Here is a 27,060-nt window from a genome sequence, read left to right on the forward strand (position 1 = left end):
ACTCGACACTTTTGTAGTACACAATATTTATGTATGTCTTATTTCTCAGTAAGTGTTTACAATGTTGTCTAAAACGCAATATGAACATCCACATCGCAGTTCATGCGACACTTTTGTTGTAACCAATATTTACGTATGTCTTATTTCTGAGTAATGTTGTGTAACACCGCAATATGCACGTCCACATCGGATTTCATGCGACACTTTTGTGTAACCAACATTTACGTATGTCTCATTTCTCAGTAAGTGTTTACAACGTTAGGCTTAGCCACATCCTGGTTCATCACAAGGATAAAAACACTTGTGTACCACACACACTTCTCAGTAATTGTCTGTAGATATATAAGTCACTTCCTACATGGTTCTTCACAACAATCAAAAACCTTGACATAACATTGATAATATTGACTTAAACTTAAAGTATAAGCCATTTCTCTAAGTTCTTACTATGAAATGTGTTTGTTGTTCCTGAGTAATTATTAAATAAATGTACTTTCTACATAATTGTTAACTTAATGTAAAAATTTCTCTAAGTTCTTACTATGAAATGAGTTTGTTGTTCTTGAGTAAGTACTAAATAAACATACTTTCTACATAATTGTTAACTTAATGTAAAAATTTCTCTAAGTTCTTACTATGAGTTTGTTGTTCCTGAGTAATTATTAAATAAATGTACTTTCTACATAATTGTGAACTTAATGTAAAAATTTCTGTAAGTTCTTACTATGAAATGTGTTTGTTGTTCTTGAGTAAGTACTAAATAAACATACTTTCTACATAATTGTTGACTTAATGTAAATATTTCTCTAAATTCTTACTACGCAATGTGTTTGTTGTTCCTGAGTAAGTACTAAACAAACATACTATGAATGACGCAAATATAAATACCGCCAATGGCGTTGTAGCACAACTGTAGTTTTTAAAAATGTTTATCCATATGCTAGTCCATGCTAACAATAAGTGTTCATTTGCTGAATGACTATCCAGTTGCCTATCCAACCATGTTGCTATCTTTACGATAAATGCTATCATTTGGCTGTTGCTATGGGTGTGGTCATGTTGTTAGATATATTTGCATACATTTATGTATGTTTTGTTCACTTATGTATGAATTCCTGATATTGTCTTTGCAATACACATGATCATTTGGCTGTTGCTATGGGCGTGGTCTTGTTACTAGGGTATTTGTATACATTTTTTGAATGTTTATTCAATTGTCTATTAAAACTCATTGTTATCTTTGTGAAATACACCACCATTTGGCTGTTGCTATGGGCGTGGTCATGGTTACTAGGGTATTTGCATACATTTTTGAATGTTTATTCATTTGTCTTTCTATTCCTGTTGTTATCTTTGCAATATACATGATTATTTGGCTGTTGCTATGGGTGTGGTCTTGTTGCTATGCAAATTTACACACATTTTTTGAATTTTTATTCAATTGTCTATTAATCCCTGTTGTTATCTTTGTGAAATACACCACCGTATGGCTGTTGCTATGGGCGTGGTCATGGTTGCTAGGGTATTTGCATACATTTTTTGAATGTTTACTCACTTGCCTACCAGATGATCTTGTTATTTGACCAAAGTATACTACCATTTGGTTGTTGCTAAGGGTGTGGTCATGGTTGCTAGGGCCAATTTTGTCAAAAAAAATTGTAGAAAATCTGCAGAATAACACTTTCGGAACCATCTCACCAAGTTTCAAACTCATTGACCAAGTACTTTTTGAGATATAAGTTTTTGACCAAAAATGAACATTCTTACACCTAATTTGCATATCACTCATGGAATTATTGTATGCTTAATATATCTTCATCCATACATCCCTAGATGCATCCCCATCAAATTTCAGCCCAATCTGCTCAGTAGTTTTTGAATTATAGATTTTTAACCAAAAAGACACATTTTTAGCCCTAATTTGCATATCACTGATGGAATCATCATGTCATGAACAAATCTTACTTTACACCTCCTTAAGAATGTTCCCATCAAATTTCGCACCAATCTGCCCAGTAGTTTCTGAGTTTAAGTTTTTTGACCAAAAATCACATTTTTTTACCCAAATCACACACCTGTGATGCGATCATTTTGATTTGAACAATTTCCCAACTAGACACCCAAGGTAATGGACCCACCAAATATCATACAAAATTAGTTTAAGTTTGTAAATAGACACCTTGACTGCCACTGTAGTAAGGCCATGAATGTCCCTGATCAAAGGCAGCACAGTTCGCCTGAAAGACAGTATTAAAATTGAAGAAACGAAACCATGACTGCCACTGTAGTAAGGCCATGAACGTCCCTGATCATAGATAGCAGTTTGCCTGAAACACAGTATTAAAATCGAAACCATAACTGCCTCGGTAGTAAGGCCATGAATGTCCCTGATCATAGATAGCAGTGAGCCTGAAAGACAGTATTAAAATCGAAACTTTGACTGCCTCAGTAGTAATGCACAGCACGGCGTGGGAAAGCGCTATATAAAAACCCAACATTAGTAGTAAGGCCATGAATGTCCCAATAATGGACAGCAGTGAGCATGAAAGACCCAGGCTTTCTGTTTCTATAATACACTCAACTCAACATGGAGTCACAGTGAGTGGTTACAGCATCGGACCAACAACTGGATCTTTCTGACTATGACAGCAGTGTGACCTCTAATGAAAGTCAGCATTTTTTGCTGTACATTAAAATGAAACGAACTTGGGGTTTTATTTTGTGAGTCACCACACGATAAGACATAGGGTAATACTGAATTTTGGTGCGTCACTAGAAATTGTGTGCATCCAATGGCATGTCAAATTGGCTTAGAAGCAGAGTGCCCTCTAAGCCAATTTGACATGCCACTGATGCACACAATTTCTAGTGACGCACCAAAATTTGGTGTTCCCCCATCTCTTACTATGTGGTGACTCACAAGAAATGCCAGTTTTTATCATTTTGACCAAAAACACAAAATTTGGTCGTAATTAGAGGGCACACTTAACCCTGGTTGTTCGTCGGCATTACAACTCATGTCTACATCATTGGCGCTGTGCTGCTAAACAGACGAGTCAAAACATTCCAAATATAGTCATAGTCTGGCTGGATGCCAATATTGTCTAAACATGGCGGTGTAAATAGTAACGATTACATTGGGGGCGAGAATAATATTGCCATTACTATTTGCCAGCGTTGCAGCCAGAGGTTTTTTTTGGGTCATTTGACAGACATTTTTTGGACCTGATCCACAATTTTGGAAGTGATGGGTCATAGATGACCTACACTAACAGTGCGTGCAAATATGTTTAACAATAGTGCGCAACATGACCACGTCTATAGCAACCGCCAAATGATCGCGTATATTGCATAGATAACAACAGGGTTGGATAGGCAACTGCATAATCATTCAGCAAATATCTAGCATGGATCAGCATGTGTGTAAATATCTTTAAAAACTGTACAGTTGTGCTACAATGCTATTGGCACTTTTTAAAAATAATAATGTCCCCAAAAAATTTATGATGACCAGAAAAATGAAAGTCTCGGGACACTATGTCCCACTCTTTCCAAAGCCTGGCTGCGACACTGTTTGCCATTTTTTATCTTATGCTTGAGTAAGTAAAGTTACTTTACTCTCTACTTTTCTCTTCAGTCAGCTGGAAAATAGCTATGACCTAAGGGTTCTGTCTCAACTCAAGCGACTCATAATGACAATAAGTCTATGACTCCGAGGCAGTAACGGGTCCTTGTACTTTCCTTTCGTGAATGGAGAGAAATATTTGGAAAAACAACTCATTTATGGTCGGTGATGATGATGATGGGCTGTCTGATGCTGTTATGATGACAGAGTTGTTGGCTAGAAGCCATTTCACTAAATTGTTACTAACGCTACCAAGAAATGACTTCTTTGTTACTAAATGAATAAGTTAACCTTTTCACGACTGGAGACGAGTTTTAAATAATTTTGGGACCAAATTTATATGAACATTTTCATAGTTGTAATAATATTACTTCATTACGAAGTAACATTTCTTTAATTCCAGTCTAAAATTAAGCTGATATATGCCAAAAACTTACATAAAAACAAGAATTTTGTTCAAATAATTTTGGCGGCAAAGTTTTCAGTACTGAATGGGTTAATATTATAACACTTTAAAGTTTAATATGCACATAAATAATCTGGGTTTTGAAAAGATAACCTTTAGCATTTAACACATCAACACAGTTATGACTTGTACATACTACGGCATAAAGGTGAAAACAAGCACGGGCGTAACGTACTGGCAGATGTAATAAAATCATTGTCTATTGAATATAAAGGTACAAAGAACAGTACAGATCCATATATACAAACACCGATAAACTGCCCATGAAGTGAGTAAACATGATTGTATGGTTATCACTGTCTGTTCAATTTGTCACAAAGAAGAATACAAATCCATTTGTATAACTCCAGTAACTGTCAAACAATGATAAGTTTGCTTACAATGGTTCTGTTGACATAACTGTGCAAAACAGGAGCGTTCCCCTCACCTCAGCAAACAGTGGCGTAATGTACTGTCAAGCGTAATGTAATCACTGTATATTGGATTAGGTACATGTACACAGAAAAATACAAATCCATGGGTAAAACTCCCACAATACGAACTCACAGTCCACCAAAGTGGGTACTAACTTGTACATACATACATAGTGCTGTTTACATAACAGTGCAAAACAGAAGTATTTCTCCTCACCTCTAAAAGTGAAAACAAGTGCAGGCATAATAACTGGCAGGGGTAATGTAATCACGATAAAAAAAAGCAGTGTTAGTAAGATTGTTTTTTAGCCAGACGATAAAATGTAGCACTCTTGCCAAGTAGTCTTGGTAAGATTTTTGTTGAGCCAGATGATAATCATAAAATATAATTAAAATAAAATAAATTGTAAAATTAAAAAAAATAAAAGTGTAAAAATAAAATGTCAATAAAATAAAATCCTGACCCCAGTTCTACCCTATTTTCTGAAGTTATATTATCGGAATAATTTAAAAAATAAAATGTAAAAATAAAATGTTATCGGAAACAAACATTTGTTAAAATTTTGCCTTATTGTAATTTTGTATCTGGTTATTAGAATGTAATTAGTTTGTATGACTCATAGTTGACATCGTATTTATGGAATAATAAAAAAAAAAATTTATAGTTATTAATATTTTATAATAACGATGCTCCCAAGGACTGGTGAGAGAGTCTAGGCCTGGACGTACTTCCATGTAAAAGGGAACTTGCAAACACGCCATGTTGAATGTTGCATCATGGGAAATATCATAATAAATACAATTAATTAGTATTGTAAACAATGTTGATACATTGTTGTAACCACAAATAATCAATTCATAGTCACCCTGACCATTGTAGAAGGTTTATTTTATCGGTAGCTCCAGATTAGGTATTACGATAACCAAAGATAATCCCACAGTCCTTTGCGTCTGAGCATGCTCAGTCTGGATTGCAAGTTCTATATTCTGTGTTTCTATTGACCTAACTGATCACATATTTAGGTAGTCTGGAGAAAGCCATAAAAGAGGTCATATGGATGGCAAATGCATTATACATGAGGGCATTGGCCGACACAAACCATTCATCTAGGCTAATCCTCCGAACGTGGAAAAATTCTTTGTTACCGAATTAATGGCTTAATGACTACCCAGAGAGTAAATAAACCACCGATCAAGTGGAACACAAGATCACAATGTTTATGGAATTAAAACCTTGGGGTTTAACTCAAGAGCAAACGGTGATATTTTCAGAGCAATAACCGATTGACAGTCAGTAAGGTATCTTTTCATATGGAAATTATTTCCAACCTACAGCGTTTGTGCCGGGGAATCTTGGCATTATGGGTATTTATTTTGGATTTCTTATTCATAAAATAACTCTAGTAAGTTTTCCTACATAATGAAAAAACAATGTGAAATAATAAATACCAAGTTTGTGTTTGTAAGACAATAAATGGAAAGATCTTCAGAACGTTTGTTACGATTTACAGACCTCATATCATTCATGCTGTGTATGTTTTTCTTTTGTATTTTGTATGTGAAGTTTTGTGAATTTTGTATTTTTTCTCTTTTTACCCTCGAGCACAGGGAATAAAACAATAAAAAAAAAATTGTGTTTGTAACTCAATAATTTGCAAAAGATTAATAAATGTGTAAAATGTCTGTTGTTGTACGTAAAATAACAAACTTTTTACACATTTTTTAGTTTTTTGCACTGAATTGAGTGACAAACAAAGACTTGGCATATGTTCTTTCACATCGATTTTTCAAGTAGGAAGCCATGATAAAATTGTTTTATGAATTAAAATCCCAAAACAAATACAAATGTACCCAATCCTCATCCATATGGCCACTTTAAGGTACGATTATGAAACAAAAGTATCATCATGTTCACATACACATCCTATCAACAACAACAATTTTTAACTACCCTACCAACCGACTCGTAATTTTCAAGGTATTCTGATGAGAAACATAAAATTAAGTATGGATGGCCTAACAGTGAGAGAGGTGTGAAAATAGGGACCACACTTATCAAAGTTGTTATCAGTTTGCCCTCTAAGCCAATTTGAGGCGCCATTGACGCACACAATTTCTAGCGACGCACCAAAATTTGGTGTTCCCCTATCTCTTACTATGTAGTGACTCACAAGAAATACCAATTTTTTATCATTTTGACTCACAACAAAATTTAGCAATCGTTAGAGGGCACACTGTCTGTTAGTGAAGGAATAATTAGTTTATTTACCTGTCATTTGACATCAGGACAATTTGTACATATGATTTATAACCTTTGCTATATAAACTTTCAGTAGTTTTATATGCCATCAATCAACTGGGCTATTGATGGTTCATTTCAATGTTGTAATAAATAGTTGTAATTGCAAACAATAAAATATTTTTGTTTGTTTATATGGTGGCATGTTTGTGTTTTATAACCCAGAGGCTCAGCTGTCTTTTGTGTGACTGTTGAAAAAGCTGTCTACACTCAGTTAGGCCCCACCCTCTTCTACCTAAATTGGCTAAAACTGACAATTGTTTCAGACGGTACAATTTCAAATCAGTATGTAGTAGTGTGTAGTGCTATGAATACAAAGCTATTATGTAGTAGTATGTAGTACTATGAATACAAAGCCAGTATGTAGTAGTATGTAGTACTATGAATACAAAGCCAGTATGTAGTAGTATGTAGTACTATGAATACAAAGCCAGTATGTAGTAGTATGTAGTACTATGAATACAAAGCCAGTATGTAGTAGTATGTAGTACTATGAATACAAAGCCAGTATGTAGTAGTATGTAGTGCTATGAATACAAAGCCAGTATGTAGTAGTATGTAGTGCTATGAATACAAAGCTATTATGTAGTAGCATGTAGTACTATGAATACAAAGCCATTATGTAGTAGTATGTAGTGCTATGAATACAAAGCCAGTATGTAGTAGTATGTAGTGATATGAATACAAAGCCAGTATGTAGCAGTATGTAGTGCTATGAATACAAAGCCAGTATGTAGTAGTATGTAGTACTATGAATACAAAGCCAGTATGTAGCAGTATGTAGTGCTATGAATACAAAGCCAGTATGTAGTAGTATGTAGTGTTATGAATACAAAGCCAGTATGTAGTAGTATGTAGTGCTATGAATACAAAGCCAGTATGTAGTAGTATGTAGTGTTATGAATACAAAGCCAGTACGTAGTAGTATGTAGTGCTATGAATACAAAGCCAGTATGTAGTATGTTGTGATATGAATACAAAGCCAGTATGTAGTATGTTGTGATATGAATACAAAGCCAGTATGCAGTACCATGAAGTAGTGAGGAAAAAATAGTTATTTTGTCGACACTTTACTGTATTTTATTGCCACATATTTACTACAACGAAAATTCTTTCATTTCTCAATCGACGACATTTTCAGAAATAATTTGTAGGATGAGAACCAAAATGGTTCAAGTTCAAAGTTCTACCGCCTAATTGAATTCTTGTCATAAATTTACATATTATTTTCTAATTAAAATACTACAACAGTTTCAAGATAATTATTAATTACCATCATTAAGATTATTAATTAATACATTGTATTGTATTTTACCTCCTGTGTACTTTTTAAAGTAGTAATAATTAAAATTCAAAAATTAATAATAAAATATTAATAACTATGAATGATTTTTTTTATTATTCCATAATTAAGATGTCAACAATGAGTCATGTAAACTAATTACACTCTAATAACCGGATGCAAATGATGATAAGGCAATTTTTTTTTTTTTTAAACGTGACTGCAGAAAATAGGGTAGAACGGTGGTCAAGATTTTATTTTAATTCACATTTTATTTTGTACACTTTTATTTTTTTTTTATTTTTACATTTTATTTTATTATAATTATTCGATAATATGACTTCAGAAAATAGGGTAGAACGGTGGTCAAGATTTTATTTTATTGACATTTTATATTTTTTTAATTACGTCGACCTACAGACAAGATATTTGTTGGTCACAATACTTCCGCTGTAGTAATAATTGATGAGGTGTAAAAAGAAGTAAATGAAGACAATTCTGTGATTTAGAAGAAGACAAACACAATATGTAGACTGTGCTGTTATAGGCTGAAATGACATCGTTTCTCTCTGAAATATGATTTTTTAAAAAATGACTTTTTAAATTCCTTGCCGTCTTACATTTTTATCATTCTGAGCAGCAGCGAACCAATTTGTTTGGCCATTTAGGAGATCTCTTTGTCATTTATTCCTGAAGTGGATATTGTTCGCAATTGCACTACTTATACAAAACAAAACAAAACAAAAAACTAAGATACCATGGCAACCAAATCTACAACGAAATAGAAGTAAATTGTCAGAATGTTACCTTTTTGCATATAAAAATTTTTAGGACGTGTTATCGGTAACACACAATTTTTTTTACCTGGCCTAACTTTGAGGAGACGAGTTATTTTACTCTAAAGCTACACAATCTGAAACTGAAACATTTCTTAAAACTGTTTTGTTGGGTATAAGGACATAGTCATAATATTGTGAGTAAATATAGTTCTGTACCAGTAGACATACAAATGTAGACTCTCTCACAGTCCTCGGAACATCGCATAGCTAAAAGGGCAGTGTTTTGTATGTATGGATATCTACTGCATAATTGTACTGTGGGACCTCATCGACTACATAGGGCTAATCTGACTACATGGGGATAATCTGACTACATTGGGATAATCCAACTACATAGGGCTAATCTGACTACATGGGGATAATCCGACTACATGGGGATAATCTGACTACATGGGGATAATCCGACTACATAGGGATAATCTGACTACATAGGGATAATCTGACTACATAGGGCTAATCCGACTACATAGGGCTAATCCGACTACATGGGGCTAATCCGACTACATAGGGCTAATCCGACTACATGGGGATAATCCGACTACATAGGGCTAATCCGACTACATAGGGCTAATCCGACTACATGGGGATAATCCGACTACATAGGGCTAATCCGACTACATAGGGCTAATCCGACTACATAGGGCTAATCCGACTACATGGGGATAATCCGACTACATAGGGCTAATCCGACTACATAGGGATAATCTGACTACATAGGGCTAATCCGACTACATAGGGCTAATCTGACTACATAGGGATAATCTGACTACATAGGGCTAATCCGATTACATCAGGCTAATCATGGGGCTTTGCAATAACATGGTACATCGCAGAAACATGTCAACAAATGATTAGCTCTACATGTATGTAGTTGATGAGGGCCCACAATACAGCTATGTTCTAGTACAATTATGCACTAAATATTGGTACATACAAAACAACTAGCGATGCTCCCAAGCTGGTGAGGAGTCAAACACAAATATACAATATATCCAATCAAATTGATCTTTGTATAAACTACTGTCCTTCACGCTGAATTTTTAGCAACATGGGAAAATTGTTTGAGTTTTCTAAATCTACCAACAAACTACCCTAAAGAAAGGATCTGATAGTACCTTACAGCAGATTTTATAACCAATTGTTTTTAACTGTTCTTTATTCTTTTTCACTTTGATTCATGAAAGGTTACCTCCTTTTTTTTCAACATTTCTATTGTGGCTGGGAACCACACAGACAGCAAACAAAGAATCTAATTCAAGGAATTTATGGCATCTTACATAATACTTTCCCAGCCATGTATTGTTAAATTGTTTATAAGCTGTTTATTTTTAGAAAATTAATCCATGAACAGTAATATTCTTTTCAATGTTTTGTGATAGCCGGAAACTATTGTAACAGAGAGAGAGATACAAATATGGAAAAAATGTGTACTTTTCTATACATTGTGGGTTTTGGGGGAAGGGTTGGTAAGATTTAATAACCATGATAACAGAGAGGCGGAAATCTGGTAAATTTTACAATTTTTTTTTATCTTTTTTTTTTTTTTTGCAGGATTTTCAAATTGTAAAAATCTTTTTTTTTTTATCTTTTTTTTTATTTTTACAATTTCTTATACATTCAGTGTTTTTACTAAGGTTTTAGAACCCTGGTAACAGAGAGGGTGAAATCTGGTAAAATTTACAGTTTCCTATACATTCAGTGTTTTTACTAAGGTTTTAGAACCCTGGTAACAGAGAGGGTGAAATCTGGTAAAATTTACAGTTTCCTATACATTCAGTATATTTACTAAGGTTTTAGAACCCTGGTAACAGAGGGGGTGAAATCTGGTAAAATTAACACTTTCCTATTGTGTTTTTACTAAAGTTTTACTAGAACCCTGGTAACAGAGAGGTTGAAATCTGGTAAAATTTACAGTTTCCTATACATTGTGTTTTTACTAATGTTTTACTAGTACTAGAACCCTGGTAACAGAGAGGTTGAAATCTGGTAAAATTTACAGTTTCCAATATACATTCAGTGTTTTTACTAATGTTTTACTAGAACCCTGGTAACAGAGAGGGTGAAATCTGGTAAAATTGACAGTTTTCTATACATTTTGAGTTTTTTTTACTAATGTTTTACTAGAACCCTGGTAACAGAAAGAGGAAAGCTGATATAGGTTGCATGATTGGGTAGTGAACTCTGGTAAAATATTATGCAAGCAATCATATATTTTATTCATCCATTCATTCTCTCTCTCACTCTCACTGTCTCCTCTCTCTCTCACTCACTCACTCACTCACTCACTCTCTCTCTCTCTCTCTCTCTCTCTCTCTCTCTCTCTCTCTCTCTCTCTCTCTCTCTCTCTCTCTCTCTCTCTCTCTCTCTCTCTCTCTCTCTCTCTCTCTCTCTCTCTCTCTCTCTCTCTCTCTCTCTCTCTCTCTCTCTCTCTAAATATTTGTCTTACCACACTAATGTGGCCGCTGTCTCTATGGTTGTCTTGATGTCTGTCACTGTGAGCGTCACCAAACACTCCATGGAACGAATCTTCATCAACAACATTCTCAAAGTGCATCAGTATCATCTCCTTTTCTTCGCTATCCTCCTCGTCACTATGGTAACCCACTGATTCATCCAATTCTTCCATTTGATCTTTCTCACTGTGGCTGCCATGGGATTCTTCGTCATGTTCGTCAGTGTTGTTTACTTTAGCGTCATTCAACGTTTCGGGGTGTACTTTTCCGAGGCCGATGTTGAAGACGAGCTTCTCAAAGCCTTCATACGACAGTTTCCCGTCTTCCCCGTATTTCTCGAAGAGTTCTCCAAGGCAATCACTGCCTAAAGCTGAGATATCCGCTTCGGGAATCGGAATGGGGGTTGATAGCGATGTTATATTACGGCTGTTAGTAACAACATCGGAGGAGTTCAGTGGAGTTTGTCCCAATGCCCGTGGAGCAATCGTCCCGTTGACGGACTCCGCACATTGCACCCCCTCGAAGGCAACAAGTAGTAAGAACAAGCAATGGCAACGAGAAAGGGGCGTGTGAACACGAATTCGAACCAACACGTCAAACAAAACCCTGCTTAAATCTATGCTTACTCTACGTTCAACTCGATACATTGTAAATATTGGCTTTGATTGCACTGTTTGAATAAGAAGGATAATAAACGTTCGCTCAGTTTAACATACGACCGCAGACGATCACGATGTACCAGACCATCGAATATACTCAGTAATTTAAGTCGCCATTTTGACACGCTCTGATACGGACCAGTGATATCCAACAGTATGTGCATGCTATGACCAGAAAATACCACCGTTGGCAGCTTAAATACAACCCCGTGTGTAGAGTCACAAGCTGGTAAGTTTTCCTTTCAAAGTCCCAGTGTTTACGAAACTTTGCGTCAATGAACGCGGAGATAGTCAGTGCCGTGTGCATCTGTGATACAATTATCGACGTCCATTTTGGTGCAGTGTGGAAAAGATAAGTCAATTATATATGCAAATATATACCAGTATTATGCAAATACATGACCTTGATAATCTATTGCTTGACCTTTCACGTATCATTGGTTCTTATCGTTCACCACACACTGTGTGTCAGTGAGAGAGCCACCGGCAAAGTACACTCCAACACGTCCGTTTTTGTGAATCGAAAAAATGAATTCGATAACTTGAATCATGTACACACTTCATGTATTTCAGGCATTTATGAGGTTCTTCCGTGAGTAAAGTTGTAAATCGTAACCATTTCGTATATGGACTAGACTAAACAACAGGTGGCTGCAGGCAATTCATGCAAACCCAGTCTAGGTCAAAATGACTTTTGAATTCCTATTTTTGTCAATAAAGTCACATCGTCATGGTAACAGACTGAACGTGGCTGGAATACAATGATGTGAAATCATCAAATTACTCTCCACAACCGAAAGTTTACGGCGACTGCCCCTATTTGAGTATACACGTATACATGTGCCACCCTTTGGAGTGCATTTTCTAGCCCTTTGGTCTAAATTGGGGTCTGTTTTTTTTCGAACTGAAGAGTCTAAAATGGAGTCCACCTTGCATTATTTTCTTATTTTGCTGGGTCTATAATGTGGTCCATTGTCCTTTACCAAATCATGACTGCCATAATTGCCCAAAAATGTTCTCATGTATTTCGGTCTAAACTTTCATCTTTTAAAAACCTTGCAATGGTCTAAAATGGGGTATTGATTTTTGGTCAAAGTGGGTTTCCAGCACTGTTAACAACCCCCCCCCCCCCCCCGCTATCAGAACTGGCCACTGATACTGCCCCCCCCCCCGGGGGGGGCCACACACCCCTACCAGAGCTGGCCACAAGTACCGCCCCCCCCCCTGGAAATCCCCTTATTTTTGGAATTGGGTTCCCCTTTAATCATGAAGAATTTTGAGAAATATTATCGTCATTCTAGTACAACTGTTTGATTAGGGTATCTAGCGCCAATCTTTTTCAAACTATTAATAAAACAGTGTTTTTTTCTCATTTCGTACTTGATTGATAATGACGTCATCAAGATCGATAAGGTGAGCTAAATAAGTCACCTTGGCATTTCTTATCTATGCCACTGGGGGTTTAGAATCTACCATTATGGGGAGGGGAGTCCACGTCGGGGTTAAAAACAAATATAAGAATTGGGTTCTAAGATATGTCTGGGTAGTTAGACCATGATCAAAAGACATCGTCGTAAACCATGGTCGTCGTAAACCACAGTCTCTTTTACGGCACCGTCCAAGACGCAGCGTCATATTTCGCAGTGTTGCAGAACAAACATCAGCCAGACGTACATACATACATACATACATACATACATACATACATACATACATACATACATACATACATACATATATGCATGCATGCATGTACGTAGCGGGTACGGACGGACGGACGGACAGACAGACAGACAGACAGACAGACAGACAGACAACCTGCGACACCTGCAAGACAGATATGAGATAGAGAGCTAGTATTCAACATAAACATCATCATCAAAAATTAACATTGTTTACATGTGACTGACTGATAATATATCGAAACGCTTTCAAATAACCTCATTAACATCACATAGAATACAAACGTTTTTTTTTATTTGTTACATTGTTCTTCAAATAACATTATTAAAAATAAGTATGTGTCAAGTACATCTATTAATTACATTAATTAAAATGAAGGACATTTAGTTTATCAACGTGTTTTGATAATGATACATACGCTAAATGTACTACATTTTAATTAACGTAATTAGACGACCTTGACGCATCATAATTATAATATTTTAATTGTTATTTTTATAACAATACAAGTTTGAACTCCATTTGATGAATAATTAATTGGTAACATACTAGTATATCTTTGTTGAATAAATTAGTTTCACATGTTTCTGGAGATGTGTTAGTTTCGGTGTAAAAGACGGTATGGTTTACTACGATGCCTTGGGAGCAAGCAGTTGTTATTCTATAGTGAACTCTAACTCATACGCTTGTTATGTAATTATGCTTATTATTATGTAAAAACTCATATAATTAATAACATTTTTTCTCGTTATCTCAATATCATTTACCCGATAATGATTGTATTTTTTTTTCATTTATCGCAGTATGGAATCTATTACAAAATTACTCATTTCGTTTTTAATTAAGGTCTTATTTGGAGGTTACATTTTTAATTGATGTTTATTTCCGGTTCAAGTAATTAAACATTTCGAGGTCACAAATTTTATTGATGTCATTTCTGGTTCAAGTAATTCAACATTCTTCAGAATCACTGTACATATGTCAGTTCTCAAAGAGAGCGTGGGATTAGCATCACCGATAAAGGCCGAGTGATCTACGAGAAAGGCCGAATCGTTTATGAGAAAGGCCGCGTGATTTACGATAAAGGCCGAGTCATTTACGAGAAAGGCCGAATAATTAGACAAGATAAATTTCAATATATCATTAATGCTATTTGTTTATTAACTATGGTAACGGTTATTATGGTAATTACCTCTCATATAACAATAATCCTTCCGATAAACACTCCACTTTTATTTAGTTTGCAAATAATTACCCTGGTAGTTGAGCCTTGGTTTTCTATGATAGACACAAACTAAAACTATTGTCACAACATGTTGATACAACAGTGATAATCTGTTGAATGGACATTGGTTTAATTATAGTCTCAGTGGGGCGGCATCTCTGAAAATTAGTTTATTTAGAGTGTAATGTATTACTAATACTCTGGTAATCAAGCCTTCAGTTTACTAAGTAAGACACAAACATGTTGATACAACAGTGATAAACTATTGAATGGACGCTGGTTTAATTATAGTCTCAGTGGGGAGGCATCTCTGAAAATTAATTTATTAATTAATTTGGAGTGTGATGTATTGCTAATACTCTGTTAATTGAGCTTTCAGTTTACTAAAATGGACACAACTCAAACTATCATCACAACATGTTGATACAGCAGTGATAAGCTCTTGAATGGACGTTGGTTTAATTATAGTCTCAGTAGGGAGTTCAAGTTTCATAAACTTGCAGTGTAGTGTTTTGGGACTTCCATGTTTACACTATCTTGATTACAGGGTGATTGGAATAACACAACAGAAGAACCTCTATCAACCACTTGTGTAATCTACCACATTGAATTCCGAAGAACAATTGATTTAGTTTGCATCTATCTAAGTAAACCAAAGGCTGGATTACCAGTGTCGTAAAAAACAGTTTCCAATAACATGACTTCAGCAAATACGAGAGGTTATTAATTACCTTTATGAGAAATTTTGACGAATTGCTTCAACACTAAGAAAAGATACTTGTTTGTTTCTGAGTGGCTAAAGTCCTTGGGCAAGATTTGAACCACGACTGTGCCTCAGTCAACCCAGCTGTATAATTGGGGACCTGGTAGGATGTAGGTTGCAATGTGAAGGCTTTAATCCTATGCGCTTAAATGGCTGCAATGGATTGTATGCTCCCTGGGGAGTTGAGGAAGACTAAAGGGCCGTTGTGCCGTTCTGATCCGAGCCAGGGGTAATAATTGTAAAACGCTTTAAGCACGGAGTGGGAAAGTGCTATATAAGAAACCAACATTATTATTATTATTATTGTGATATCACCTGCATAAACTATATTCAACTCATTTTATAGTGTATTGTATAGTTTGCTTTTCATTTGTCATTCACTTATCAATTTACCATTCCAATAGTCAGTCACCACTAATTCCATTTATTTGCATATTAATGACATAATTTGTATATTCTTTTAGAACTGATTTCATTCATTTCACTTCCATTCACATCATTTTTCATCCCAACTCGGCAATTCATTTCATTCTTTTCTTTGCACCATTTGCATATGATGACATCATTTGCATGTTCAACTCATGTTTTATTTCTTTCATTTGCATATCAATTTCCTATCATTTGCATATTGATGACATCATTTGCATATTCGACTCATGTATTGCTTGTTTTATTTCATTCATTCTTAAATTCACATATCAATTTCCAATCATTTGCATATTGATGACATCATTTGCATATTCAACTCAACTCATTTTATTCATGCATAGCTTGTTTTGTCATTCATTCTTACATTCACATATCATTTCAATCATTTGCATATTGATAATCTGTGGAGTCATGATGGGTGAATGGTTAGCGTGACCGGCTTGGAACCTACAGGTTGCAGGTTCGAGCCCTGTCGCTGCCTGCTGTTTGTTTCTGAGTGGCTAAAGTCCTTGGGAAGATTTGAACCACGACTGTGCCTCAGTCAACCCAGCTGTATAATTGGGGACCTGGTAGGATGTAGGTTGCAATGTGAAGGCTTTAATCCTATGCGCTGAAATGGCTGCAACGGATTGTATGCTCCCCGGGGAGTTGAGAAAGACTAAAGGGCCGTTGTGCCGTTCTGATCCGAGCCAGGGGTAATAATTGTAAAGCGCTTTGAGCACGGTGTGGGAAAGCGCTATATAAGAACCCAACATTATAACCTCATTTGCATATTCAACTCATTTCATATTTTATTCATGTATTGCTTGATTTATTTATTTATTTCATTCTTACAATCACATTAAAATCAGCAAAGTAAAGATAACAGTCAGAGTAAAGATAAATATGTTCATATTTTGCAGAAATTACAGAGCAGCTTCACTTTAAACTAACAATTTGTTAAAGCGTATTTTATTTTGTGCATATGCACCTTAATGCACAAATCACATGGTATGCGTGCCAGAATAAACAAAATGTTCCTTTAATTCTTGTTACCTAAAATGTAGACTCTCTCACAGTCCACGGAGCTTTGTATAGCTAAAACTTGGCTTGTTTTGTATGTACCGATATCTACTGCATAATGGTACTCGTATACTAGTATCCCAGTATCCCTGTACTGTGCGCCCTCATCGATCACATAGGGCTAACCTTTCATTGACATGTTAATGCAAAGCCCTCAGGCTTAAAAGCAAAAGGTTAACCCAATGTGATCGATGAGGGACGGTGCACAGTACAGGGATATTCAAATACAATTACGCAGTAGATATCAGTACTTACAAAACAACCCAAGTTTTAGTTATACGAAGCTCCGAGGACTGTGAGAGTGTCTACCTAAAATGGCATTTCACTCCCACGGCACGTAGTAGCAAGAATAATTATATAATTTCTTGGGCGACATCATGCCTTCAGCTTGGTATGTGTTATATGTATTACTACATGAACACATGAGAATAAACTGGCAATCTTCTCCTTATTCTTTGACTTTCTAGCATAATGCAAATGCGATAGGCCTTTCCAAAATTTGCCATGGTGGCGCTCTACTTCCTGTCTGTGTGTACCTTGGGGGTATACATGGTATAGCTTACTCAGTTAATCATAGAGCACTACTGCTTTCCTCAATGTCTGAACAATACAAAAAACATCCCTGATTTACACTTCTACAGAATACCAAGGGACAAAGCTCTTAAGAAACGGTACCATGTGATGTTACCCCTAAATTGAGTGAGGGCACTGTATTCTCAACTTCTTGTTCGCAGTCTGCAATGGTCTATATTAAGTACCACAAATTTCCCTAGTGGCCAAACTATACAATCTTTTGGTTTTTTTGATAACTGGTATATGGCATAATGTTCTCAGATCGTACACTGCCTAAGAACCCAAGAGTTACACAAACATCAGAATTTTTAAATTATCCAACAATGTCTTCAAATTTTACAAAATTTACAATGATGCTACTCCCCAAAACTCTCCTTCTTCAGCAAAAAAAAGACAACATAAGTGGCCTTTGACTGACATGACCACCTAGATCAATCATATTATTTTGCAATTGAAAGACTGCTTAGGTGAATCAAAATTTGTTACAGCCGAAAGACCACTAAGGTCACTATTAGCTTTTGCAGTTGAAAGATCACTTAGATCACTCTTTTTTCTTTTCTTTTGCAGATGAAAGACCACTTAGATAACTCTTTTTTCTTTTCTTTTGCAGTTGAAAGACCACTTAGATCACTCTTTTTTCTTTTCTTTTGCAGATGAAAGACCACTTAGGCCAATCATATTCCTTTGGGGTGAAAGACCACCTTAGCCACTCTTATTTTTACAGAAGACCACTTAGGTCATTTCTTCTTTTACAGGTGAAAGACCACCTATGTCACTCGGACTTTTACAGCTGAAAGACCCCTTAGGTCATTCTTATTTTTACAGCTGAAAGACCACTTAGGTCATTCTTATTTTTACAGCTGAAAGACCACTTAGGTCATTCTTATTTTTACAGCTGAAAGACCACTTAGGTCATTCTTATTTTTACAGCTGAAAGACCACTTAGGTCATTATCTTTTGCACCGGAAAGAAGAGAACAATAGAGAAAAATCTCCCATTCTCATAAAGAATATGAAAGATCATTTTACGTATTCAACATATAAGAAAATTATCTCGATAATTGATTCCATTTTTCGCTTAGATGTTTTTGATTTAAAAAATATATTTGTTGTTCTTAATTGTATCCAGCTTTGAAAATTAGTTTTAAGGAATGTATTTATTTTGGTACTAAAAATTTCAGCGGAAAAACAATTTTGCACACTTTGGCTTCACTTCAATACGGTTGATTAAATTTTGATCACACTATAATAGGGAACTTGCAATGCTCAGATGCAAAGAACTATGGGATTATCTGTGGTTATTGTAATACCTAATCTGGAGCTACCAATAAAATAAACCTCCCACAATGGTCAGGGTGACTATGAATTGATCATTTGTGGTTAAAAACAATGTAACAATATTGTTTACAATACTATTTGATTAGTATTTATTATAACATTTCCCATGATGCAACATTCAACATAGCGGGTTTGCAAGTTCCCTATTATAGCCCACATCACATAATCAAATAAAATTGGGTTTACAGTCGGTTTAATTACTCTGAATTTACTTGCAATAGTGGTTTGATTATCACACGTTATCGGAACCACTCATTTTTTTTTTATATTTGGCCTAAAGGTCACTTGACTACCATCCCCTTGAGTACACAACTTTCATGCACAAAATGCATGGCACTGTTTTGGGAGGTGTACTTCAGGGCTCGAAATTAACTGTAGTGCCTGTCCATGAATTGGATTAATAACAGTTGACACAGCACGTTGGAAGGACAGAGACTTGTATTACATTCCATCATTTGATAAGAACAGTTTTATGGCCACTTTACACAATAGTTCACATTCACAAACAAATTTCCAGTTCCATAAAACTGTTCATATCAAACTATGTTTTACTTACTTGCGTCAAACGCCTATAAACTCAAATTGTGCCACTTTTAAATATGATATTGTGTCTCACTAAAAGTGCATGCTCAAGGTAAATCCACTGTAAGGACATGCCCAAACTTGTAGCCACTTTCATTAAACATGAAATCGACTCTCTCTGAAAGTGCATACTCAAGGTAACTCCACTGTAAGTGCATGCGAAACGTTGTAGCCACTTTCATTAAATGTGAAATCATATCTCATTGAAAGTGCATACTCAAGGTAAATCCACTGTAAGTGCATGCGAAATGTTCTAGCCACTTTCATTAAATGTGAAATCATATCTCATTGAAAGTGCATGCTCAAGGTAAATCCACTGTAAGTGCATGCGAAACGTTGTAGCCACTTTCATTAAATGTGAAATCGACTCTCTCTGAAAGTGTATGCTCAAGGTAAATCAACTGTAAGTGCATACTCAACTTTGTAGCCACTTTCAATAAACGTGATGTCTCATTGAAAGTGTATGCTCAAGGTAAATCCACTGTAATTCTAACAAATTGTTCCTTAAAGTGAAGCCATATATATAGAAAAATAGAAAACAAATTGAAAATAAATGGCAAAAAATCAAGCGATTGCGATTCATTTTTTATAGTTCTTCACGCGATGTCTGTGATGGTAATTTGGCCATGAAATCAATAAAATCTTTTTCAGAACGACTGCCGTCGTAATCTTTATTGTACTTGCCGTTCGTGAATAGTTTCAAGGTTGGATATCCACGAACCTCTTGTGCATCACAAATATCTGTAAAAAAAAAAGAGAAGATAGATTAGGCCAAAAAATGTAAAAAAAAAAAAATTTAAAAAAAAAATTGTTTCTGGTCAGGACATTTTGTCAAAAATGGTGTGCCAACGCTTTTTATTTTTTATATTTCTTAACAAACCTGTCACTCAGTCTACTATTTATGGCAGTTATTGTTCTTTTTATTTAGTACTTTAGAGCAAGTGTGTATGTGGGGCAGATGTTATTTGTTTGTTCATGATTGGCTCTGCAGTTGTCTCCACTGAAGTAGGGAAGGTAATTTTGACCTTTAATGACCTATTGTCAGTACTTGCAGTGCAGTCAACATTATGAACTTTAAACTTTGACCTTTAATGACCCTTTTTCTGAGCATAAAACTTGCAGTAGTCAACATTATGAACTTTCAACTTTGACCTTTAATGACCTATTATTAGTATATACTAGTACTTGCAGTGCAGTCAACAATATGAACTTTAAACTTTAAACTTTGACCTTTACATACCAGTACTTGCAGTGCAGTCAATAGCAGCAAACTCCCTAGCTGCATCATCTTTGAGTTTATCAGCTGCAGCTTGGTAGCCAGGTTTTGCAGCTTTACAATGTCCACACCATGGTGCATAAAACATCACCAAGACGTGTTCTTTACTCTCCAGAAACGAATTAAAGTTTTCTGAACTCAGGTGATTGACGGCGCTGGGTACCTCACTCCATTTTGGCTCTGGTGGTGGAGTGGGGGCTGGTTTTGGACTGAAAATAGAAACATCGTTAAAATTTTGGAAAAGGTCAAAATTTTCTGAATCTATTTTCTTACATTTATGTAAATTTATGTAAATGTTTACATGTATTTACTGCTACATAATATTTCTCTAAGTCTAGTCTAGAATCAAGTTACTAGTACTCTGTGGCAAAAATTCTGAAATAGATGACGGATATATTGTTAAACTTTTCACACAAATTTAAAGATAAAAAATTAAATTGCTCTTTGACAAAAATTGTGAGAAAAACACAAAATAATTTTGAAAATTGTGAAAAAATTATTAAATAATTTTGGCAGGTGAGAGATAAGGCTAGTAAAGGTACTTTTTCATAAAGTCAACAAATTATTCTGCATCTCTTTTAAATTATGCAATTTTTCAAGTGAATTAAATAATACAGAACATTTCTGTGAGATGTCGTACCGTACAAATTAATGTTGATACTTTGCCAAAAGTCGTACAAATGATTCTGTATCTCTCTCAAATTCTGTAATTTTTCAAGAGAATTAAATAATAAAGAACATTTCTCTAAAATCAAATTGCTCTGAGACAAAAATTATGAAAAAACACAAAATTAGGTTCAAATAATTTTGGCAGACAAGATGTCGTACTGTAGGTACTTACTCTTTCATGAAGTCCACAAATGATTCTTTATCTCTCTTTGACATATAGTCAAAATCAAATTGTCCATTTCTGTTGATAAATTTAAACATACAAATTATTAACTCAATATTTTGTAACGAAAAGACAAAATTTAATTGAAGATGACATGTAAAAGTCAAACTGTCAATTTCTGTCGATAAATTCAAAACAAAGTCATTACTATATTTTTTTGCAACAAATTGACACATTTTAATTACATAATTGCTGGCAATAAATATCATTAAATATGAAATAAAAATTCCATAAATTAGGGTTAATAGATACCATTATTTCAAACATTTGTAATTTTAGGAATAACTTTCCATGGTAACTTACTTGAAATACTTGACTGCACATCATTTGGTAAAATTCCATGTAAAGAGAAAAAAAATATGACATGAATTCATCAAACTTGTTTTCAGACAAGGAGAATTATGAACAACATAAGGAGCCATGTATGAGTATAAAAAGTACTTATATAAGCAACATAAGGGGCCTTAATTGAGCTACACAAGGGCCTCATAATTTAAGAGTAACATGGTAGACCTTGTAAGAGCAACATAAGGGGACTTGTAAGAGCGGCAAATGTGGCTGAGAATTGGTAGCATAAGGGGCCTTATAAGAGCGACCAAAGGAGCCGAGTTAGTAACATAAGGGGCCTTGTGAGAGCAACATAATGGTATTGTCTCTTTTGGGTATGAACTTCATAGAGACCTCCCCCTCTCCTCCCCTCCCCTTTCCCTCCCCCGATAAGCTGTAAGTTTTCACAACTTTTCATTCGCTGTAAAAAAAACACTAAAAGAATTCCAGCAACTTATGTTTTACAAAAAGTCTGTTTTAGTACTTACATTTTGGGAATCCTGTAATGTCAAATTGGCTTTGTAATCCTCTTTGTGCTGTAGCATCAACTGCAGCTAAAACTGCATCAATCTAAGAATTGTACAAAAATATTGAAATTAGGCTACATTATTCTACTAAAATCTAATCAGATCTCAAGATTGCCAAATTACATGTCATTAGAATTGGTATAACAGTTTAGAGTTATCAAAATTAAAAACAACATACACACATAATAAATAAAACACACACACACACACACACACATACATACATACATACATACATACGTACGTACGTACATACATCCATACATATATACATACATACACACATACATACATACATACATACACACACACATGCACACATACATACATACATACATACATACATACATACATACATACATACATACATACACACATACATGCATACATACATACATAAATACATACATACATGCATACATACATACATACATACATACATATATATTCATACACATACATACATACATACATACATACACACATACACACATACATACATACATACATACATACATACATACATACATACATACATACATACATACATACATACATACATACATACATACATACAAGCATGCGCACGCACACACACACACACACACACACACACACACACACACAAAACAACTCCTTGGGGTTCTTAAAATTACACATTGGGAAGCAAAGTTAGCAGAATATTTTGACTGGTTGAGAATGCAAGAAACTTTTGCCATGGATCACTAGAAATGAGAATTCTCTCAAAGGAGGCTGTGGTGCTGCTGGTCCTCAATACAGCATGCCTAGTGGCCAAACTGTGAAATCTTTTGTTTTTATGATAATGAGAATTCTGTATATGGCATATTCATGAGTTACTCCTGTGACAGATTTTTTTTCTAAACTTGCTCACAAGGTGTAACTATATTGCTGCAGCGTTGCAGCCAGCCTTTTGAAAGAATGGGACATTGTGTCCCAAGACTTTCATTTCTCTGGGTCATCATAAATATTTTTGGGACATTATAAAAAAAGCGCCAATGGCATTGTAGCACAACTGTACAGTTTTTAAAATATTTACACACATGCTGATCCATCCTAGATATTTGCTGAATGATTATGCAGTTGCCTATCCAACCCTGTTGTTATCTATGCAATATACACAATCATTTGGCTGTTGCTATAGGCGTGGTCATGTTGCTACACTTATTTGCATACAATTTTAGTGTGGGTCATCTATGACCCGTCACTTCCAAAATTGTGGGTCAGGTCCAAAAAATGTGTGTCAAATGACACAAACACCCCCTCTGGCTGCAACACTTGCTGAAGTTAATGAAAGGGGAAAGGGAGATTAGACTGCACCCACAACAGCTGATCTGTCAGTCTGACAAAGTCTTGGTACAGCTTGTGTACAAATTATCAATGAAGACAACATTGGACACGATCATTTTCCAAAGATAGCATCAAAATTTGTCTACTCACTCCTTCATCGGCAAGTTGTGTGGCAGCGGCTGCATAGTCTGGCTTAGCTTTCTTACAGTGACCACACCCTGTAAATACAAACAATAAAAAATAAACAATAAACAATAAACAATTGGTTGAATAATAAGGTGGCTTGATTTGATGGACTTACATTACATCACATTGTATGTTACATCACAGCACATCATATCACATCACATTATAACATATTGCACCACATGTCACAATATCACACCATCGCACTGCACTGCACAACATTGTATCACAACTGATCACATCACATCACATCATATCACGTCACATCACATCATATCACGTCACGTCACTTCATATCAAATCCCATCAAACTGCACCACCTCAAATCTCATTACACCACATTTGATCACATTACATCACATCACGTCACATTACACCACATATTGCATACCACACATCGCACCACACCACACCGCACTGCACTGCACCACACCACACCACACCACACCACACCGCACCACACCACACCATATTACAAAACATGACATAACAAAATGTTCACTTACATGGTGCATAAAACATTACCAATACAGACCAATGCTGCTGCATAAATTCCTGGAAGTTAGCATCTGTTAGTTGGTAAACGTTTTCTCCACCATCTAAATTTTCAAAGAAATCTTCTGTCGGTGTTTTGGTTGGTGGAGTAGGATTAGGATTACTAGGATCAGTCATAAATGACACAAAATCACTCTCCTGGAAAAAAAACGGAATGGGCGGAATAGTATGGTTAAATTCCATGGAATGTGGTATTAGAGTTAGAAACTTCCATGGAAAACAATCAATTGGATAACACATGGAAAATGGTAAGGAAGGGATAGTATGGTTAAATTCCACGGAATGTGATATTAGAGTTATGAACTTCCATGGAAAACAATCAATTTGGATAACGCAGTTCACTTTCATGGAAAGTGGGAAGGAAGGGATAGTATGGTTAAATTCCACGGAATGTGATATTAGAGTGATGAACTTCCATGGAAAACAATCAATTTGGATAACGCAGTTCACTTTCACGGAAAGTGGAAATGATGGGATAGTATGGTTAAATTCCATGGAATGTGATATTAGAGTTATGAACTTCCATGGAAAACAATCAATTTGGATAACGGAGTTCACTTTCACGGAAAGTGGAAATGATGGGATAGTATGGTTAAATTCCATGGAATGTGATATTAGAGTTATGAACTTCCATGGAAAACAATCAATTTGGATAACGCAGTTCACTTTCATGGAAAGGGGAAAGGACGAGATAGTATGGTTAAATTCCATGGAATGTGATATTAGAGTTAGAAATTTCCATGGAACAATCCGCAGACAAATGCAGTTAATTTCCATGGAAATGGAAAAGAGCGCTAGCATGTAATGTACAGAAAAGTCTGGTTGAAATCCATGGAAAATAATTCATATTCTATTAGGGTTAACTTCCATGGAAAGCAATACATTGGAAAAACAGTTCACTTCCATGGAAAATAGAAAAGATGGGATGGTATGATTAAATTTCATGGAAAATGTAATGTATGGAATACCATGCTTAAATTCCATGGAAAACAACTGATGTATTAATAGATTTAACGTCCATGGAAAACACACTCCAGGATAATTCAGTTACCTTCCATGGAAAAGTAAAAGAATGGGATAATGTAATGAACACTGAAGGAAAACAATGGAACACTGAGATCACTCCACCAGGAAAGAGGGGAGTGTGAATGGCTGTTCTACTTACCGTTCTTCCTCCCATGTAAGCTTGTGGATTTTTACCATAATTAAAATATTTCATCGTTGGATAACCTGTGACATCATAAGTGCTACAGACCTCAGTCTGGGCTGTGCAATCAATTGCTGCAAATGCCACCTAGAATGATAACAAATCAATGCATTATGACTCTTAACAGACAGAACATCAGTGGGAGGGCATTCAATGATGTCAACAGCATTAAGTTTAGTCATATTAGAAAGAACTTTCTGAGACAAATTTTGAGGAAAATGATGAAATGTCATCAAGACCGAGTAGAGAGATCAAAATATACAGTTAGAATTATATAATTTTCCTTACTCAGCTGGAAAAAAACTCAGAGAATACAGAGCGATCAACGTTGAATAATTAAATCATTACGTGATCAAGGTCTGTTATAGACGGATCGAAACATTGCATTCGCTTCCAATTTATCGTTCCAAAGGAACTATATTGTACTATCCTAAGGACATAGAGGTTTTGATACTTCTCATCTTTGACTCGTAGTGACAAGGCCCCTTAGGTCACTTGTCGTTTGCTTGGCTGAACTAAGAAAACTATCAATTATGACATCATACCTTATTATCGTCTTTGAATTGTTCCGCAGCTGCTGTGAATTCAGGTTTAGCTTTTTTACAATGACCACACCCTAAAAAATGGAAACAAAATATATACCAGCAATTATTACATATGCACCAGAGATTATTTGCATATTGTGGTATTCTCATAGACTCTCTCACCAGTCCTTGGGAGCATTGCTATTAGCTGTTTTGTATGTACCAATATCTACTGAATAATTGTACTAGAATATCCTTGTACTGTTGGCCCTCATTGACTATGTAGGGCTAATCATTTGTTGATGTGTTACGCTAGACTCATATGAGCTCTATCTAGAGTTACTTACATAGTGTGTCAAACTGTAGAGGGCGCAAGACTCATATGCGCTCTATCTAGAGGTACTTACATGGTGCGTCAAACTGTAGAGGGCGCTAGACTCATGCACTCTATCTAGAGGTACTTACACGGTGCGTCAAACTAGAGGGCACTAGACTCATATGCGCTCTATCTAGAGGTACTTACATGGTGTTTCAAACTTTAGAGGGCGCTAGACTAGTATGCGCTCTA

At 35.5% G+C, this 27,060-nt stretch overlaps 2 protein-coding genes across 3 annotated transcripts in view; both read right to left on the minus strand.

Moving 5' to 3' along the window:
* Positions 1 to 12,367, minus strand: part of LOC144450224 (metal cation symporter ZIP14-like) — a 40,829-nt gene extending 28,462 nt beyond the window's left edge. For both annotated transcript variants that reach the window (XM_078140815.1, XM_078140814.1), the window contains exon 1: positions 11,371 to 12,367. In XM_078140815.1, the coding sequence (XP_077996941.1) occupies positions 11,371 to 12,024 (654 nt within the window). In that variant the 5' untranslated portion in view covers positions 12,025 to 12,367. The remainder of the gene's footprint in view (positions 1 to 11,370) is intronic.
* A 5,919-nt stretch (positions 12,368 to 18,286) lies between these two features.
* The window catches only part of LOC144450170 (protein disulfide-isomerase A5-like), a 24,764-nt gene continuing 15,990 nt past the window's right edge, over positions 18,287 to 27,060 (minus strand). Inside the window, exons 16-24 of the mRNA XM_078140745.1 lie at positions 26,514 to 26,584; positions 25,927 to 26,055; positions 24,713 to 24,899; positions 24,171 to 24,238; positions 22,674 to 22,755; positions 22,162 to 22,174; positions 21,808 to 21,876; positions 20,931 to 21,175; positions 18,287 to 20,431 (exon numbers count right to left, since the gene is read on the minus strand). Coding sequence (XP_077996871.1) covers positions 20,277 to 20,431; positions 20,931 to 21,175; positions 21,808 to 21,876; positions 22,162 to 22,174; positions 22,674 to 22,755; positions 24,171 to 24,238; positions 24,713 to 24,899; positions 25,927 to 26,055; positions 26,514 to 26,584 — 1,019 coding nt within the window. The 3' untranslated portion in view covers positions 18,287 to 20,276. The remainder of the gene's footprint in view (positions 20,432 to 20,930; positions 21,176 to 21,807; positions 21,877 to 22,161; positions 22,175 to 22,673; positions 22,756 to 24,170; positions 24,239 to 24,712; positions 24,900 to 25,926; positions 26,056 to 26,513; positions 26,585 to 27,060) is intronic.

Source organism: Glandiceps talaboti, chromosome 19, assembly GCF_964340395.1.
Source record: "Glandiceps talaboti chromosome 19, keGlaTala1.1, whole genome shotgun sequence".
Lineage (NCBI taxonomy): Eukaryota > Metazoa > Hemichordata > Enteropneusta > Spengelidae > Glandiceps > Glandiceps talaboti.